This window comes from Ailuropoda melanoleuca, chromosome 15, assembly GCF_002007445.2.
Source record: "Ailuropoda melanoleuca isolate Jingjing chromosome 15, ASM200744v2, whole genome shotgun sequence".
Classification (NCBI taxonomy): Eukaryota; Metazoa; Chordata; class Mammalia; order Carnivora; family Ursidae; genus Ailuropoda; species Ailuropoda melanoleuca.
The window spans coordinates 11,364,589-11,385,785 of NC_048232.1; the positions used below are offsets into that span (position 1 = coordinate 11,364,589).

Genomic DNA, 21,197 nt, shown 5'->3' on the forward strand with positions numbered 1-21,197 from the left:
CCCTCCCCTCTATCGTCATGGATGATCATCTTGTCTCCTGTCCATCTCTTATCCTCCAGTGGCCCCTTTCATCTAAGTTTTTAAGTGACCGTTTCCAAAGACCACACAAAGGAAAGGTGTTTTGTGCCTTTCCCTTCTTCTGTTAATTCTCATAATACTCATAATTGCTGCCACAGTCTCCCCTCCTCCCGATCAAGGAGCCATGAAAGCAAAATATGCTGAACTTCCCTTTTTCTCCTCTTCTGTGTTTTTCTAACGTTCCTCATTTTACATGGAGTTCAAAATTTGGGGATTCTTGAACTGTGGAGAATTAACTGGAGGGAGAAACGGTGTGGCTGTTTCAAAGAGCCATGTGTGTTCAATAGAGGGCCTGTTCTCTGGGTCCTGACGTTCCCTCCAGCTTGGGGGATTTGGAACGGGGCCTACTTGTGCATTTGGTACGATTTGTTGCATGAATTAACTTTAAAATGTTTTCCTGGCTCTTTCTGGGGATTTCTTGCTTGGCTGTCAGTTACCATGCACGCAGGCATCTGCATCAATGCCCATATATGCTGTGTTCCCATTCAGCTTCTCTCTCTCCCGCCCCGCCCCCCATAGCCTGGGCCCACTTCCCTCTATCCAGCTCAGTTGTCTTTTATTGGGGATTATGGAGACTTCAGCATAGATTGCCATATAAAACATCTACCTTCTGTACATAGATGTTATCAGCTAATGTTTACTTTGGTCCTGGTAGATGCTAAGTGATTAAAATTAAGTGAGGTTATTTTTATCACCTAAAGTTGTTTTTAAAAGTGACATTGTTCCTTTGAAATATGAGCACTTTAGAAAGGTTTGTTGTTTGGGGATGAACATTTCTTGGGTATGAAGGTCCTTTTGGCCATATTTTAGAAAGACTGAATGCTGAACTACAGGATTTAGCTATATAAGCTATGCAAGGTTAATGGCATCTTGGTTTGCCATTTGCTTGTAGCTGACATCCCTGCCTTTTCTCTTGGTCCATTTTATTCTTCCTTTTGATGACACTGGCAGATCTGAGCTGATAGAAGTTCCTTTTTGTTTTCTTTTTCTCTTTCTTTCTTTCAATGTTTATTTATTTATTTGAGAGAGAGAGGGAGAACACGAGCACGTGAGCTGGGGAGGACCAGAGGGAGAGAATCTTTAAGCAGATTCCCCACTGAGTGCAGAGCCCGACAGGGGCTCCATTCCACGACCCATGAGATCATGACCTGAATCAAAACCAAGAGTCAGTCACTCAAAGACTGAGCCATCCAGACGCCCCTAGGCCCTTTCTAACTATAATTTCTGGACTCCTAACTATTCCTTCTGCTTCTGAATATCTCTTCCTCTGGTTTACTTTGACCCACTGGGATTTCATCTGTCAGGATATTTATAACCAAGTGTCTTGAGAACTTCCACTAGATTTCAGAATAGTTCAAATCTCTGCACTCCCAGATGTGGATATTGTATCGTTAATTATGAAATTTAACACCCTGACTTTAGGTGTCATGATTTCATACAAATAACTGAATTTATATGTGCTCCTCCATATTCTCATTATAACTTAGTTAACAGAAAGTTATAGTATAAGTGCTTTAACATGGGCTCGGGAGTTAGACTCTCAACAATTCCAATTCCCAGTTGTGTGACCTTGGAATACATACTTCATGTCTTGGAGTCTTAGTTTTCCTCTTTTACAAATGAGGGGAATGATAGACTGAACTAAGTTTTTCCATTTTACTCTCTCCTGTGTAGGGAAAACCCCAGCTCTTCCCTATTGTGTGTTCTTCCCTATGCATCTGCCTTTTTTACTTACACAGAACACTGTAGTAGTTCACTTCTGACCACTAAATGTGTATGGGTTCCCCCCACCCCGCCCCCGCATCAAGCAATTCTTGGACACCATCTGGGTGTCCTACAATTTAACTCAGTTCTAACCCTATCTTCCCAGAGGTAGAGTTGGATCCCATAGGTTAAGGGCTCAGTCCCACAGGACTGCCCGCAGTACACAAACACACACTTCAGATGTCAGTTCAAGCCCAGGTTGCCCTTTGTGCTTTGGCTCGAGAGTGGAGGTTCCAGTGACCCCCTCTTTGGGTTCTATTAATTTGCTAGAGTGGCTCACAGAACTCAGGGAAACAGTTGAACAGCCAGATGAAGAGATACACAGGGTGAGGTCTGGGAGTGTACCAACCATAGAACCTTCTGTCTCCGTGGATTTAGGGTGTGTCACCCTCCTGGTATAGACATGGTTGCCCACCTGGAAGCTCTCTGAACCCTGTACTTTTGAGCTATCATGGAAGTTTCATCATGGAGGTATAATGGATCATTAACTCTGTTTTCAACCCTTGTCCCCTCTCCAGAGAAAGGAGGACAGGGCTGAAAATTCCAGTCATGACTTGGTTTATCCAGTGGCCAGCTCTCACCAAGGAGCTATCCAGGAACCTACTCAGATAGTTTCATTAGAACAAAAGACACTCCTATCACCCAGAAGTTTACAAGTTTTAGAAACCCTGTGTCAGGGATGGGGTCAAAGACCAAATATTAGGACAAGATATGCTCCTAGTGTTCTTATCACTTAGGAAATTACAAAGATTTCAGGAGCTCTGTGCCAGCAACCAGGGACAGAGACCAATATATATTTTCTATCATCTCACAGATAGCTGCTTCATAAGATTGGTGTATTAAACAACATAATGAAAAATACTTAGTATGGCCTTGACACATATAGGCATACCTCATTTTTCATGGAGCCCAACATGGGGCTTGAACTCACGACTCTGGGATCAGGAGTGAGATGCTCAATGGACTAAGCCACCCAGGTGCCCCAGGGCACACCTTATTTTATTGCACTTTACATTTATTGTGTTTTCTGTTTGTTCGTTTTTTATTAACAAAATTGAAGGCTTGTGGCAACCATGTGTGGAGAAAGTCTATTGGTACCATTTTTTGAACAGCGTTTGCTCGCTTCATGGCTGTGTCACATTTTGGTAATTCCTGCAATATTTCAATCTTTTTCATTTTATATGTTATGGTGATCTGTGATCAGTGATCTTTGATGTTACTATTGTAATTGTTTTGGGGCACCACAAATCATGCCATACAAGACGGCAAACTTCATCCATAACTGTTGTGTGTGTTCTGACTGCTCCATTCTTGACTTGCCCTTCCCCCACCTCTCTCCTTCTCCTCCGGCCTTCCTATCCCATGAGACACAGCAGTATTGAAGTTAGGTCAATTAATAATCATAGAATGGCCTCTAAGTGTTCAAGTGAAAGGAAGAATCACATCTCTCTCACTGTAAATCAAAAGCTAGAAATGATTAAACTCAGGAAGTTATGCCGGAAGCCGAGATAGTCTGAAAGGTAGGTCTCTTGGGCCAAACAATTAGGCAAGTTGCAAATGCAAAGTAAAAGTTCTTGAAGGAAATTAAAGGTGCTACTCCAGTGAACACACAAATGCTAAGAAAGCAAAAGAGCCTTATTGCTGCTGTGGAGAAAGTTTTAGTGGTTTGGATAGAAAAAGAAACCAGCCACAACATTCCCTTAAGCCAAAGCCTCATCCAGACCAAGGTCCTGACTCTCTTTAGTTCTGTGAAGGCTGAGAGAGGTGAGGAAGCTGCAGAAGAAAAGTTTGAACCTAGTAGAGATTGTGTAATCATACTTAAGGAAGGAAGCCATCTCCATAACATCAAAGCACTAGGTGAAGCAGCAAATGCAGATGGAGAAGCTGTAGCAAGTTCTCCAGAAGATCCCACTGAGATCGTTATGAAGGCATCTACACTAAACAGCAGATTTTCAGTGTAGATGAAACAGCCTTCTATTGGAAGAAGATACCATCTAGGACTGTCATAGCTAGAGAGGACAAGTCAGTGCCTGGCTTCAAAATTCAAAGGGGCCTTGTTAGGGGCCAGTGCAGCTGGTGACTTTAGCATGAAGCCAGTGCTCCTTTACCATATCAAAAATCTAGGGCCTTTAAGAAGTATCCTAAATCTACTCTGTGTTCTTTCAGTGGAACAACAAAGCCTGAATGATAGCACATTTGTTTACAACGTGGTGTATTGAATATTTTAATCCTGCTTTTGTGACCTGGCCAAAGAATTCCTTTCAAAATATGACTACTCATTAACAATGCACCTGGTGACTCAAGAGCTCTGACAGAGATACGCGGTGAGATGAATGGTGTTTTCATGCCTGTTAATATAACATTCATTCTGCAGCCCAGGGATCAGGAGTCATTTTGACTTTCAAGTCTTATTATTTAAGAAAAACATTTTGTAAGGCTATAGCTGCCATAAATAGTGATTCCTCTGATGGATTTGGGCAAAGTAAATTGAAAACCTGGAAAGGATTCACCATTCTAAATAACATGAAGAACATTTCCGATTATTGGAAGAGGTCAGGGTATCAACATGCACTGGAGTTTGGAAGAAATGATTTTAACTCTCTTGAATAATTTTGAGGGGTTCAAGACATCAGTGGAGCAAGTCACTGCAGATATGGTGGAAATAGCAAGAAAACCAGGAATTGAAGTGACGCCTGAAAATGTGACTGAATTACATCAATTTTATGATAAAATGTTCATGGATGAGGAATTATTGCTTCTTATGGATGAGCAAAGAACATAGTTCCTTGAGATGGAATCTACTCCTAGTGAAGATACCATGAGGACTGTTGAAATGACAACAAAGGATTTAGAATATTATATGAACCCAGTTGGTAAACCAACAATAGGGTTTGAGAGGATTGACTCCACTTTTGAAAGAAGTTCTACTGTAGCTAAAATTCTATCAAACAGCATCACATGCTACAGAGAAAGCGTTCGTGAAAGGAAGAGTCAATCACAACAAACTTCATCGTTGTTTTATTTTTAAGAAATTGCCACAGCCAACCCAGCCTTCAGCAGCCACCACCTTGATCAGTCAGAACCATTAACATCAAGGTGAGACCCTCAACCAGCAAAAAGTTTATGACTTGCTGAAAGTTCAGACGATGATTNTTTTTTTTTTTTTTTTTTTTTTTTTTTTAAGCATTCATGTATTCTTTTAAGTAAACTCTAGGCCCAACATGGGGCTTGAACTCACGATCCCAAGATCAGGAGTTGCGTGCTCTATTGACTAAGCCAAACTGGCGCCCTAACAATAAAGTATTTTTTTAAACTAGTGTCTATACATTGATTTTTTTTTAAGACATAATGCTATTGCACACTTACTGGACTGCAATATAATGTAAACTTTTATATGTACTGGGAAGCCGAAAAAATTCATTTGACTCTCTTTGTTGTGATTCTCACTTTATTGTGGCAGTCTAGAACCAAACCAGCAGTATCTCCAAGGTATGTCTGTAGTTAACACTCAGTAAATGCTACATATAAAACAGCTATGTAAGTAGGGCCTAAAGAAAGTGATAATATTAGTTCGTCCCTAGATTTAGGTGTCTCATCCCAGGAGACTGAGAAAATTGCATTTATTACAAAAGAGTCACAGTTGAAATGTGTGAGAAAAGAATATAAGAAATGTTGGCAGATTTTCCAAACATAAAACAGGTAGGCTAGGAGATGTATAGATTGGGAAGTTTGACTTCAATGCACAGCACAATTCTGGAACAGTAAATTAAGCAGATGGTTTGTGATCATTTAGTAAAGACTGTAGTGGTTGCTAGGAGCCACCGTGGGTTTACTAAGAACAAATCTTCCCAAACGTTTCGTTTCCCTTTTAAACAGTATTTTGTGGTGTGTAAAACTGAGGAATGCCATTTCAGCAAGAAATCTAATTGTCTCCTTATGGATAAGATGGTAAAATATGGTCTCGATGATAGTCCTGCTGGGTGTACAGCTTGATAGCGGTGGAAGCCAGCTGATTCCTGTCATGGTTATCTTGATGGGGGTCTCTGGTGTAATACCAGAGGCCAGCTCTGACATATAACCTTCCCATTTGAGACTTTAGGAATTTGGATCAAGACATATGGATTGAGGGGCACCTGGGTGGCTCAGTCGGTTAAGTCTCCAACTCTTGATTTCAACTCGAGTCATGATCTCAGGGTTGTGAGATGGAGCCCTGCATCGAGCTCTGCGCTAGACATGGAGCCTGCTTAAGATTCTCTCTCTCCCTTTCCCTCTGCCCCTCCAGGCTCACACATGCGCACTCTCTCGCTCTCTCTCTCTCAAAAAAAAAGAGACATACAGGACAGATGTGTACCAACAAAATTATGTAGATGGCCCAAAGCTGAGAGGGGCAGTAATATAACAGATATAATAAATATTAGATATATATAATAGGAGAATACAAATTCAGAATAGTCTTGATCTTATGAAGCACCGCATGGAACCCCAAAAGATTGAATTTGATGAAACTAAAGCTGAAGACTTGAAGCTCAAAAGCTCAGGACTGAATAAGAAAGGAGATCTTGTTTAGTAGAAGTTCACGTAAAACTGATGTGGTCATTTAATTGACCCGATACTTAATATTCATTTGTTCAACAAATATGTATTGAAAGTACTACCTTCTATGCACTTTTCTCTTAGGGAGATGATAGTGAAGAAAATAGTTGAAAATTCTCATCTCCATGGAGCTTGTACTGTTTAGATGACAACAGTTGAGCAACTGCTTAACAAAAAACAAAAACAACGAGCCTAATATTAGGCTTTACTTGCAAAAGTATAGCATCCACTCACGGTGGTTAATAGTTCACCTCTCTTATTTAATACCCTATTCTTGGTGCTATAATTTACACTGGGATCACTGCTCTCAGTTCTGGAGAGTGCCAACAGCAGGATGAGAGGAATATAAATCATGGTGGAGGAGGACTGGGCAGCCAGAGGGAGAGAACCCTAAGCAAAGTTATATCCTTCCAGTTCTTGCAGAAGTACGAGGAGAGGGTGTCAGCTTGTTCTCTGTCTCTCCCAGGAGTCACCACTCATTACAAGGAGACTGACTCCTGGTAAATATAAGAAAGGCTGGATGGGAGGTGTCCTTACTGTAGCTGGAAGCCCACCTGTGTGAGGCCCACGAGGGCTGACCTTGCGCTCTTGGGACTGCTGACACAGTGCCTGGTACGTGGTGAGCGCCCAGACGTGTGTGGGTGGACGTGCCTCTGATGCTTGTGAAGCCAACCTAGATACCCGAAGCTAAAACTTTAAGCTCGGTTTTTGTGTGTCTTAAAAGAGTCTGAGGGTGGAACAATGTACCTAAGAACAGTTGTTGGGGGCCAGAAAGTTTTCTTCTATCACGTTCTAACATCCACAAGTTAGTGAAGCCACTTTTCTTAAGAGACATTTCAGAGGCCAGGGGAGGCTTTCTTTGACATTTCTGCAGTATGCTTATTCAAACATCACCCATCCGCACGATGCCCGTCACGTTTTGAGGCCTTCGCTGTACTTCTGGCTCATCCTGGGTCTTGCTTCTTCTGAACTTGACAGCAATGCTACAGAGCTTAGCATTTAATTTTTTCCTAACTGCTTCGTGGGTCTCTCCATCTAGGTGATAAGTCTTTTGAGGGCAAAATCTTATTTTATATTTTTCTCATATTCTTCCAGAAGCATAGCAGAAACTCAGTAAATGACAGTTGCTTGACTGCTTGGTTTATCAGTTGAGAGGGAGAGTCAGGAGCCAGGGCCAGGACCCATGTGAGAATGGCAGGTTAAGTAGACTTTAATTTCTCTATCCCTTGCACCAAAGAAGGGATTATGTTCTTAATTTATCAGAGTCTCCTATTTGGCTGGGCAGGTGCTTTGCACAGAGTTGATTCTTTGTATATAGTTGAATCTGTATTAATGGCTATACTCCAAACAGCCTTCTTGGCTCAACCTCTGAGGGGAGGTGGGACAGCAGGTACGAATCTCTAAGCTCAGTTTAGAGGCTTATTGATTGTGATTCATGTAACCAGGGTGGTCAGATTTAGCACGTGAAAATGCAGGGTGCCCAGTCACTTTTGAGTGTCAGCCAAACAACAATGCAGTATTTGAGACATACTTACACTGAAAAAAAGTATTTGTTGTTTCTCTAGTATGAAACATAACCGGGTGCCCTGCATTTTATCTGGTAGCCCTTCAGGTAAACCTCACTATTTCATATCCCCCCATAAGTCTAAGCTTTTTGTGAACCCCCAAATTAACCTCACTGAAAGAAAATGTTTGTGCCCCTGGGAAGGATTCTTTTTGCAAATTTTTAAAAATTGAAAAACGGGGAACGTCCATAGGCTGTATACTTTTTGTGGTCATAATTCTCTCAGGATATCCAATAATGATCATTCCATAAACATCTAGGATCTCAGCAGTCCTAACTTAATTTGTCATGGTTTCCTTGGTAGCATAGTTCACTTGGTTCCTAAGATATACTTTTATTATATTATGTATATAATATTATTATATAAATTATTGACACAACTTGGATATTATTTCGCTCAGGTAGCAAAGTAACCACTGCTCGCAAGTAAATATTAGGCAGTAGCTCTCTGCGCCAGAGTTACATGAAATGTGAATTTTGTGTAATCTGTCATCTCTGCTCCTGCGAACACCCGCGTTGACTAATCAGAGCTGTAGAAATCAGAGTAAAACATTGCCGCCCTCAGTTACGGGTTTTGTTCTCTTCTCTCATCTGCTCGGAGGGACGATAACATTCTGGTTTGTTCCACCTTATAAACTATTTGAGGGAAAGACAGCTCACACTTAGGAAAATTGCCTCCATTTTTCTGCAAGTAAATAATGATTCTTGCTGTTGAGGAGGGAGAGCCTTTAAATATCGTTCATTCATTCAGCCGATATTTATTAAGCAGATAGATGCTAAGTATGAGGGGAAACAAAATAAGTAAGACACAGTCCCTGCTTTCGGGGGTTGGGGGAGGTCTGCATATGAAATGCTTGCTTTTATATGGTTCAGTAGTCCCTTCAGTGAAAGGCTTGTGGTAAGAGTTCATTAGCTCATAGAGTAATGAAGTGATTCTTCTCTCAAATGCTTTAAAATAAACAGCAAGCCTTCTATTCTGAGCAAAAGCTACTCTTAACGGGTAGTTCCAGGGGCTGGCGTTGGAATGTTTCCTTCTCTCTTGGTTCTGTAGTCAGGACTTTGCTACTCGACTCAGACCAGAAGTGTCAGCATCTCGTGGGAACATGTTAGAAATGCAGATGCTCAGGCCTGCCCCAGCCCCACTGGATCAAAATGGGCAGGGCAGCCAGAATCCCCGGTGATTCTCCTCCACACTGAGGCTTGAAAAGCATGGGGCTGACCACCAACGGATTTTCTGCTTTGTGCATACAGATCATCTGAGAATCTTACGGAACCAGTTCCTGGGCTCTGTCCTCAGGGCTTCAGGATCTGTTTGACCAGGGTGGGGGCCTGAGAATTTGCATTTCTAACAAGCTCCCAGGAGATGCCCGTGCTGTTTCTGGGAACCACGTTTTGATTAGAAGCAATCTAGTTGGCTTGGGGTGTTGGGTTGACCTTTGGTGGTGGTGGTGACTAGAACCCCCTGAGGGGTCAGTCTGGTTTTCCTCTGCCTGCACTGGAGTCATGGACGTGACAGTGAAGCTATTCCCTGGCTCACCCAGCCTGAGAGGGGTCTGGGCTTGGTGAGCATACAGTGAACGGTTCACTGGGAGGGCCACTGCGGGACTCCAGAGGGAGGGAGCAATTACATTGCCCACGGGGGCTCAGCAGTTGAGTTGGGTCCTGAAAGGTGTAAGAGGTTTTTTACAGGGTTGGCCCATGGTTGGGTTTCAGCTGAGTGAATGCAGGGACAACAATCTGCGGGTGCCGTGTTGGGAGGTACAGCACTGCAGGAAGAGGAGCAGAGAGCAGGAGAGCAATGTTGAGACTTAGATCTGGAAGGAAGTTTGGGGACAAGCTTGTGCGGAGTCTCAAAGGTCACCTTAAGGAGTTTGGATTCTGTCTTAGAACTTGCTGCTTTAATGACGTCTGTTTTTAAAAGTTTCTGTGCCTCGCTATACTCACTCTTCTGTTTGTGTGTGCTTCTTTCTGTTTCAGGATTAAGCATGAAAACATTGTCGCCCTGGAGGACATTTACGAAAGCCCAAATCACTTGTACTTGGTCATGCAGCTGTAAGTACCTCATCTGCTTGAGGAGTGTGGAAGGGGACGAGGGGAGGTCCAAATGTTGCTTCCTGGAAACACTTCCGTGGGCCCACTGCGAGGTACACTCTGCTCCCGTCTCTAGGAGAAACTCCCACTTTGTCTTCATTTCGAGGGATGCTGGGGGAGGGCAGCAGATGGTAGCCGTGGGCTCTGTCCTTCCATCTACTCTGCCGCCAGATAAACGCACTTGGGACTGAACTGGATCTCGTGCCAGGTGTAAGACAAATCTAGTTGGGTCAGACTGTGACATTGTCACCCCCAGCAGATGATTTTTGCATCCCAGTAATGCTGGAGGTTACCAGGAGAGGGAAGAAATAAGAAAGCTGAATATTCAGGTTGGACCTTGACCTGAACATGTAAGACACATGTAAATGTAACATGCAAACTGTTAAATTAGCCTCCTCTCCCCACTAGTAGGTTTTGTTTTTTTGGGGTTTTTTTTTTTTTTTTGCATGAGCATTTTTATAGGACATTATAGGACATTTTTGTACGAACATTTTTAAAAATGTCCAGACTGGAAGCATGTGGGCAATTTTTCTTTGTCAAGTGACTATCCTAGGTGATAACTGGTAGGAAAATGTTGGGGTTCAGAGTCAATGGCCAAGAAAGAATTCTTGAAATGTCTTCAGGGCAAAAAGGTGGTTTTATTAAAGCACCGGATAGGACCCCTGGGCAGAAAGAGCTTAACTGGGGTTGTGAAGGGTGGGGTGACTCATTATATACTTTCAAGTTGGGAGGGGGTTAGGAACAGCACAAACCTCCAAGGTATTTTGGAAACAAGGTTTCCAGGATCCTGATGGGGTGGCTATTGTTAGGAAAAGGTCATTTATGACTGTTTAGTAAAAACTCAGTCATGAGACTTTTCAGATGTCTATCAGTGGGCCATATGCTTGGAGAATGATTGCCAACATGGGGAGGTGGGAGCGGTAGAGACAAAGGAAGTTTCCAAAGGAATTTTTATATGTTGAAGTAAACTTCCAGGATTGAGGGGGGTCAGGGCCGGGGGGGGGGGGTTGGGCTAAATTGTCTCTTGGCGTAAGCAAAGTATTAACATCCAGGCAGCTAGCTGAGTTCCTAGAGGAATGTCACTATTCCTATTCTAAGGACTTGTCAATGGCCTGTAAGTAGTAAGGAAATGTAATTTTTTTTTCTTTTGCCTTTGTTTCCCACATCAGTGACCAGCTTTATAGCTTTGGGTGTTAGTGTCAGCCATGAGACTGGTGATTTAAGCGGTTTTGACTCCTGGTTCCTCATTAATTCCTGATTACCTAAATGCCGTCTTTCCTAGTTCCTTGCTATACAGTTTGTTTTATAATTTGTCACCTTCTGGATTCTTCCTTGAGAGCAATAGCTCTCTCCAAATTTGGGATACTCCCTAGAAGCTCATGTGACTTTGTTTTATACAGTGTTAAAAAACAAAATTCAACCGAGTAAATATGAAGATCTAGTTGGCTTTATTAAATAATTCATGAGTTGGGCAAACATCCCATCTAGCAAGTAGAGAGCTCCACTGAGCTAAACAAAAGAAAAGTTTTTAAAGGGAAAGAGAGAGCATTGAAAAAGGTGGGGGGCAAAAGGGATTTATTAGCGAGGAATGCATTGTTTAGGCAAGGTTGCCTTCCTAAAGGGAATAGAAGGGGTCTATAAAGATCAGTAAATTTCCTAGTATTGACGAGGAAATTCTATATTGACTGATTAAAAATTACATTCCTGGGGGATTGAAACTGCCATTAGGTTATGTATTAAGTCTTGGTTTATTGACTTGGGGCCTTAACCTAGTGGTGCCATTTTGGGCCTGTGGTTTTCTTTTTAACAATAAAGGCTCCTCTTAAAGAAGCAGGTGAACCACTTTCTCACCAAATATTGACTTCCCAGTGGGAAAAATCTGACATTTTAATGACAAGAAAAAAACCCCACAAAATGTCGCAGTATATTTAAATGTGTGCTTTTTCATTAGTGATGGAAAAAAAAAAAAAGAATTAGTACTTGAATCCAGTGCTGTATGTATTCCCTTGCTCTAAGTTCTCTGTTTATGGATCTGTCACTAAATCAGTTGAAGGCATCCCCTTTGTGTAAGTCTCAGCTCTGCCTCTTACTAGGTGGGTGAATTTGGGCAAATAACTGGGCCTCTCTGAGTATCCGTTTCCTTAATGGAAAGAAATAATAATATTGACATCATCGTCATCATAATATTTACATCAGAAAGTTATAGGGAGTCCTGAATGAAAAGAATGTATAAAAAATAAAAATGTATTAAAAATAAAGAGTGCCATAAATAGCCAGTCCTCAATACAGAATGTTTCCTTATGGACATCTGTCTCATTTCATTAGTATCTCTGCAGATGGTCTTTCGTTTCACAAGATGAAGTGCGAGTAGATTTAAATTCCAACTTTCTAAGCAACTTGATTGTATACTTACCAGTGGCAATTTATGTAAAGATAGGTCAGCATGAGAGCGTAAAAGGGACTGGAATGGAACGAACCTGGGGACACAGTTTGGAAGTCTTCTTGGAGCACAGCTGTCCTTACCCCTTCACTGAGCTTTTCTATCAGGGATTTATCCTCTTTTTTGCAATTATCCTAAAACCTTCTCAATATGGATCACATTCGTTCAGAATTTGTAATAGCCCAGAGGAGTTGGGTTAGAATTAAGCGGTTTTGGGGGTACAATATGAGGCTTGTCGGGCAAGTTAGTGACAGAATCCAGATCTAGGGGCAAGGAACGCTTGAAGTGCTTAAGGAGAACACGGTTTATGAGCACCGTTGAGAAGTTTAGAGGTGCTATTTACACAAACATAGGATTTGCTAATTGCCAGCTGTTAACTTGTGTACAAATTCTTCTTCCATTGGTTCTCATTCCTTTTTTTAAAAATCAACTTTGTTGAGGTATAATTTACATCCAATTAAATGCACCATTTAAAGTGAACAATTCAGTGATGGATGTGAGAGCGAATCATACTGGCCAAACCACCACCATAACCCAAACCAGGAAATTTCCATCACCCCAAAGATCCCTTTGGCCCTTTGACATGTTCCCTTCCTTATCCCTGACCGTGGAGGCAACCATTTAGACTCATTAAAGATGATTTTGCATTTTCTAAAATATTACGTAAATGGGATTATATAGCGGTACATTTTGTGCACCGCTCATTTCACTCATCATGCTTACTGACATTCATTCTTGCAGTAGCATGGTCAGGGTTTTTTTCTTTTTCATTGCCGAGTAGTATTCCATCGTTACAACTAGTCCACAGTTTATCCATTTGCTGTTGCTGGACATTTGGATTATTTCCAGTCTGGGGGCTGTTAGAACAAAGCCGCTATGAACATTCATGGACAGCCTTGGTGTGGGTCTCTGTTTGGGTGATGAGCTAGGAACAGAATGAGTGGGCCACAGAGTAGGGGTTAACTTGAACTTTTTAAGAAACTGTCAGTTTTCCAAAGTGGTTTTACCATTTTACATTTTTGTCAACAGTGTATATAAGTTCTTGTTACTGTACATTCCTATCAACCCTTCATACTTTGTGTTTTCAATTTTAGACATTTTAATGGGTGTATAGTCATATCTCACAGTTGTTTTAATTTGCATTTCCCTGCTGATAAATGGTGGTGATCACTCTTTATATCCCGATGGACCATTTGCATATCTTCTCTGGTAAGGTGTCTCTTCAGATCTTTTGGTCACTTTTTATTGGATTGTTTATTATCATATTATTGGGCTGTAAGTGTTCTTTATGTATTCTGCCTTTTGTCAGATATATGTAATATGAATTTTTCTCCCATTCTGTACCTTGCTTTTTTTGTTTTCTTAATGGAGACTTTTTTTTTTAAAAAAACTAGCTTTCTTGAGGTATAATCCACATGCCATACAATTCATGCATTTAAAGTGTACAACTCAGTGGTTTTTGTTTTAGTTACAGGGTTGAACAACCATCACACAGTCTAATTTTAGAACACTTTATGTTCTAAAGGAGAACAACTAAAAGAGATCCATACCCATGAGCAGTGACTCCCAGTTCTTCTCTCCCCAGCCTCTTACTTTCTGTTCCCATGGGTTTGCCTATTCTGGATCATATGATGTGTGGCCTTTGATGACTCTTCTTTCACGTGGCTCAATGTTTTCAGGATTTATCCATGTTGTAGCATGTGTCGATATTTCATTTCCTTTTATGGGCCAAATAATATCCCATTATATGGATATATCACATTTTATTTATCCATTTATTGATTGATGGACATTTAGGTGGTTTATACTTTTCATCTATTAATGATAATGATGCTAGACATTTCCATGTACCGATTTTTGTGTGACTGTATGTTTTCATTCCCCTTGGGTATATACCTAGGAGTGAATGACTGGGTCAAACGGTAACTCTATTTGAACATTTTGAGAAACTTCTGAACTGTGTTTTGAAGTGACTGCACCATTTTACAATCCCACGAGCAGTGTGTCAGGATTCCAGTGTCCCCACACCCTCTCTAAGGCTTGTTTATTATTTGTCTCTCTGTTGATAGCCGTCCTTGTGGGTGTGAAGTGACACCTCATTGCAGTTTTGATTTACCTTTCCCTGATGACTAATGACGTTGATCGTCTTTTCATGTGCTTATTGGACACTTGTATATCTCGTTTAGAGAAATATCTATTCGAATACGTTATGCATTTTTAAATTGGGTTGTTTGCCTTTTGTTTTTGAGCTGTAAGACTTCTTTATATATCCTACTGTAAGTCCCTTATTAGACATACATTAAAATATTTTCTCCTGTCTTGTGGGTTGTCCTTTTACTTTCTCAGTGGTATCGCTTGTAGCACCAAAGTTTTTAATATTGATGTAGATCAGCTCATTTTTTGTTTTGTCACTTATGCCTTTGGTGTCATATCCAAGAAACCAACACCTAATTCTTCATGGCGCCATTTGAATAGGAAGTTTTAATGGTGATAAAGTTCAACTCATCAATTTATTTATTTTCTCTAATGGTTCGTGCTTTTTGTGTCCTGTAAGTCTTTGCCTACCCTAAGGTTGCAAATGTTCTTTTCTTCTAGAAGTTGTATAGTTCTAATTTTTCCACTTAGGTCTATTACGAGATCAATTTCAAGTTAATTTTAATGTATGATGTGAAGTAAGAATGATATTCTTTAATTTTTCTGTTGGGATATCCAGTTTTCAACACCATTTGTTAAAAAGACTTTTCTTTTCTCAATTAATTGCCTTGGTACCTTTGTCAAAAATCAATTGACCATATAAGGCTGACTTAATTTCTGGACTCATTCTATTCTATTGCCTTTCTCAAGACCATACCAACTCATTTACTGTAGCCCTCTTGTAAGTCTTGAAATCAGGGATCATAGTCCTCTAACTTTGTTATTATTGCTTAAAATAATTATTATTTTCTTGCTTAGGGTATTCTAGGGGAGCCTGGGTGGCTCAGTTGGTAAAGCATCTGACTTGATTTCTGTTCAGGTCATGATCTCAGGGTCATGGTATCGAGCCCTTTGTCAGGCTTGGCACTCAACAGAGAGTCTGCTTCTTTCTCTGTGTCTCTCTCTCTGAAATAAATCAATAAATCTTTTTAAAAATTGCTTTGGATATTCAGGATTGTCTGCATTTTCATATGAATGTCAGAATCAGTTTATCTATCTATCTGTCTATCCACTTGTTTATTTTGCAGAAAGGCTTGTGGGAATTTGTTTGGGATTGCATTGAATCTGTATATTAGTCCGGAACCAATGGACAACTTTAAAAAATCAAGTGTTTCAACCCATAAACATGGTCAATCCCTCATTTATTAAATCTTTCATTTCTCTTAATGTTATATAGTTTTCAGTGTGTAAGCCTTCTTTATCTTTGTTAGATTTATTCTGAAATATTTTCTTTTTCTAACTGACTTGATTTGATTGATTTTGTTTCTAAATACTTGGGGAGTGTCTAGAACACAACATGTGAGAGGGTTTATTTCACAACATTTGTGCTGGGGTGGTTTTTGGTTTCTTAGGAAACATCGTCTTGGGCACTGATGCTGTCATATAACAGGGGATGCTCAGCACCCTAATTTTATTACTTAGCTAATTGCTATTTCAATTCTGAGTACTATAGTGTATTTGTTCCTTTGCTGCTACAGCAGAAGAGACTTGATTGTTTATGGTGGTCTATATTTACGATTTTATTTGGGTTTTTGGAGAATGATCTTTTTTTTTTTCCAGAATGCTAATTTTCAGACCATTCTTCCTTAGATAGTATAGGGTCAGTATGACATTGAGATAAGTTACAGATGAGAAGTCCGTTTGTTTAGACTTTATTCCTTATCTGACTTTGGTTGTGGAATATCGGCCCATATATTTGGAGATGATGAAGGACACCACTCAACTCCCTCCCTTTGATGTCTGTACCAGAGTGGGATGTAAAATATACTTCAGGCTGGTACAATTCAAAGGATATAGCAGAATGATTTATTTTTTCCTAAAAAAATCTTTTATTCTCTATTGAATGAGATCATATTTTCAATAAGACTTAACTTTCTATATATGGGTCACTCCCGAATTTCTATCATCAGCCTGGGCTCATCCCCTGAAACCATGCATGTACATCCAACTTTCTGCTCAAGAGTTCCACTTGGCTGTGTAATAAGCATCACTCACTTACCAGGTCCAAAATAAACTCCCGAATTTTACACAAAATCTGCTTCTCCTGCTGTCTAGCTCATCTTAGCAAATGGCAACTCGGTTCTTCTAAGTTGTTTAGGCCAAAAGCCGCAGTCATCCTTGACTCATCTTTTGCTCTTCCGTCCCTCAGTCCTACCCATTGGCAAATCCCGTGGTCCCAGCTTGGGACTGTCAACAGTCTAACCGCTTTCCCATCACCTCCACAGCTATCACCCTGATTCAAGCCACCATCATCCCTAAAACTTCGGTTTCTCCCCACAACCCTCTTCACTGCACTGTTCTTTCTTAGCAGATCAGCCAGACTTTGCTGTGCTTCTGTTGAAAACTCCCATTTGCTTCCCATCTCAGGGTAAAAGGCCAAAGTCTTTAGGGCAACCTCCTGTGTCCTGCACCCCTGGTCACCTCTCTGACCTCATCTTCTCCTCCTCTCTCGTGATCTCATTCACCTGCAGCCACACCGGCCTCCTTGCTGGTCCTCAAAGATGCAAAGCCGGCACCACTGTGGGACTTTGTCCTTGCTATTCTCTCTGCTCAGAACACTTTCCCTTAGAGAACTTAATGCTATCATGGAATGAAGGAAATATTCAAAATCTTGCCAGATAACACCTTCTCATTGAGATAGTCTCTAGATCTCCGTTATGAGACAGCTACTCCCTCCCCCAACTTGATTTTTCTCTATAGCACTTGTCATGCTCAGAAAATTTCTCTCACCTTTGTTCTCTGCTAGAACAGTGCTTGCATGGTATGGTAGGCATTTAATATGTATTTGTTCAATTAATATAATTATATATAAAAGGCATAATGGTTAACACATATCCACTCATTTAACCTTACAAAAATTAGGAGTCACTATTAAAAATATTATTTATTCATTTATTTGAGAAAGAGAGAGTGAGAGTGAGCAAGCATGCAGAAGCGGGGCGGAGGGGCAGAGGGAGAGGGAAAAGCAGACTCCTCACTGAGCAGGGAACCCATTGCAGGCCTCGATTCCAGGACTCTGGCCAGGTTCATGACCTGAGACGAAAGCAGACATTTAACCAACTGAGCCCCCCGGGGACCCCAGGAGCCACTTTTATCCTGATTTTACAAGAAGAACCTGAGCAGAGAGGTTGGATCATTTACGCAAGCCAGCAAGTGACCCAGTGAATGCATTAACCAGCGTAATACAATACACTGCTGATATTTTCTAGGAAAAAAATCTCGTGGGTAATACTAATGTGAATAGTTTGGTTTACTTGGAAAAAATTATTGTTTATGATTTAATAAGTATTTTAAAAGCCGAGCTAACTAGAAAGTGCCTTGTATTTTGTCATGGTTTGTGAGGAGGAAAAGTTTACGAAATAATATCACAAGAAATCACTAAACTAATCTCAACATATGCAGCAATGATCATGTTTCTTTCTTAAATAATTTTGTCAATTAATGAAGGAATGGATGAGCATGTTTTACCAATATTAGATATGTTGCATTATGTATATTCCACATAAGATACAAATATTTCTACAATTTCATTTCATGTTAATATTGAGATATGTAGATGTTACCTGCTGAACTTGAAACACTGATAATTAAATGCACTTTCTTTAAAAAATTTTAGATTCCTGAGTAGTCCAAGAATGAATGCAGCTTCCAAGAGAAAAATATGGCTTATCCACTCCACTGGTGTCTGCATGAAGCTGTTTGAACCATTCCCTGTTTGGGGGGTTTCCAGTGTTAGCTGCGTGTGGATATTATATTCATAATTCATACAGTGTGTTCGCAGAAACACTTGTAATTAGGACACAAATTATTACTCCCAAAGAAGGTCTTTTTAAATAGCCAAGTGTAATAATGAAGACAAAAGTGGTTCTGCGTATGACACCTTAATATATTTACATATAAATTTCCAAAATCCTATCTTTGTTCACAACAGACACTAATTGAGAACCTGGGGGCTAGTGACTTTTGTTTAGTATTGGATGGTTAGGAAGGAGTTGGAGGCACAGCTGATCTCTCCAGCGGTTTTCTTTGTGGAGGAGCCATCATGATGCACAACCACACCCTTTGGGGATTGTGCAGGGACTCTGGGTCACAGGGAGGGTTGTGTAGAGGAAATACCCTTGGGTAGAGGGTGATTAGGACAAGCCAGATGGATGTGCTGGGCATAGGTGGGGTGGGGACTGTGTTCCAGGCTGAAGGGCTGATACAAGGAGAAGTGTTAAGGAGCCTGGGTGGGACATGAGGAGTTTAGTCTGTGAAGGGGTCCAGTCTGTGAGGGGTTCTGTCTGTGAGAGGGTCCAGTCTTTGAGGGGGTCTGGTCTGTGAGGGGTCCTGTCTCTGAGGGGGTCCAGTCTGTGAGGGGTCCTGTCTCTGAGGGGGTCCAGTCTGTGAGGGGATTCAGTTTGTGAGGAGTTCAGTCCATGGGGGTCCAAACTGTAAGGGGTCCAGTCTGTTGGGGGGGGTGTCCAGTCTATGAGGGTTTAGTCCGTGGTGGGGTCCAGTCTGTAAGGGGTCCAGTTTTGGGGGGGAAGTTCAGCACTTTGGGCTCTGCTGCTGCTGCTTTGTCATCCTCCAGGCTAGTAATTTAATATATGTTGTTATTTTTTCCTCTCCTGCCACTGGAAAAACCATTGAATATATATCAAGGCCTTAGAGAGCTAAGAAGGTAAAGAAAAAAGAAAACCAAGGTCCATTATCAACATGAACCACATTTACCAGGTTCAAGTCTATGAAATTTCTAATATACAATCATGTTTTCTGAGCACTTTATTCTCTTTTAATGTAAGCATTTATGACTATAAATTTCCCCCTTAGCACTGCTTTTGCTGCATCCCATAGATTTTGGTATGCTGTGTTTTCATTTTCATTTGTCTCAAGATATTTTCTCATTTCCCTATGATTTCTTCCTTGACCCGTGGCTGTTTAAGAGAGTGTTGTTTAGTTTCTGTGTTTTTGTGAATTTTCCAGTTTTCTTTCTGCTATCGATTTCCTAGTTCCCTTCCACTGTGCTTGGAAAAGATACTTTGTATGATTTTCAGTCTTTTAAAAATTATTAAGCCTTGTTTTTTTGCCTAGCATATGGTGGAAAATGTTCCGTGTGAACTTGGGAAAAATGTGTATTTTGCTCTTGTTGGATGGCATTCTGTGTGTGTCTGTTGGGCCCAACTGGTCTTTGGTGTTATTCACATCCTCGATTTCCTAACTGATGTTCTGTCTGGTTGTTCTATCTGCTATGGAGATTAGAGTACAGAGGTCTCCTACTATTTTTATAGAGCTGTCTTCTTCTCTCTGCAATTCTGTCAATGTTTGCTTCATGTATTTTGGAACTCTGATGTTCTGGGGATGTATGGTGCTTGTGTCTTCTGGTGAATTGACCTTCTTATCATTGTATAATAATCTCCTTTGTCTCTTGTAATAGTTTTTTCTTTTTTTTTCTTTTTTTAGAGAAAGAGAGCAGAGAGGGAGAGAGAGAATCTTAAGGAGGTTCCATGTTGAGCCTGGAGCCCAATGAGGGGCTCAGTCTCACTGCCCTGAGATCATGATCTGGGCTGAAACCAAGAGTCAGACACTTAGCAACTGAGCCACCCAGGTGCCCCCCAGTTATTACTTTTTATAACAATGTTTTTAATACAATCATTTTTGACTTAAAGATTTTCACAGTGCCTTTCTAAGCATCCTCTTGTCCATTCTGTCCAATTTGGATGAAATATAACATCTTTTATTACATTTCTTTTTTTTTTTAATTTAAATTAGATTTAATTAACCTACTGTATTATTAGTGTCAGAGGTAGAATTCAGTGATTCATCAGTTGCATACAACACCCAGTGCTCATTACTTCAAGCGCCCTCCTTATTGCCCATCACCCCCTTACCCCATCACTAACCCCCCACCTCCCCTCCAGCAACCCTCAGTTTGTTTCCTATAGTTAAGCCTTACAGGGGGGCTTGAGCTCAGAACCTGAGATCACCTCCTGAGCCAAAACCAAGAATTAGATGCTTAACTGACTATGCCACCCCGGTGCCCCACCATAAGAGATTCTTAACTATAGGTAACAAACTGAGGGTTGCTAGAAAGGAGGTGGGTAAGGGAATGGGGTAATTGAATGATGGATATTAAGGAAGGCACTTCTGACGGACACTGGGTGTTGTATGTAACTGATCAATCACTAGATTTTGCACCTGAAGCTAATGTTACACTGTATGTTAACTAACTGGAATTTAAATAAAAACTTTTATTACATTTCTAATGAGATCTTTAAAGTACGTGCAATTTAAATATCCCATACATTATAGAACAATTGTGAACATTTTGTTGTTGTTGTTTTGGGTTTTTTTTAATAGTTTTTTATTTTAATTCCAGTAGAGTTATCATACAGTGTTATATTGGTTTCAGGTGCACAATATAGTGATTCAATATTCTATATTGTACTCAGTGCTCATCCTGATAAGTGTACTCTTAATCCCCTTCACCTGTTT

The 21,197-nt window shown here is 40.7% G+C and overlaps 1 protein-coding gene across 2 annotated transcripts in view; it reads left to right on the forward strand.

Annotated features, from left to right (window-relative positions):
* The window catches only part of CAMK1D (calcium/calmodulin dependent protein kinase ID), a 431,244-nt gene that overhangs the window by 246,711 nt on the left and 163,336 nt on the right, over nt 1-21,197 (forward strand). For both annotated transcript variants that reach the window (XM_002928067.4, XM_034643631.1), the window contains exon 3: nt 9,977-10,051. In XM_002928067.4, coding sequence (XP_002928113.1) covers nt 9,977-10,051 — 75 coding nt within the window. The remainder of the gene's footprint in view (nt 1-9,976; nt 10,052-21,197) is intronic.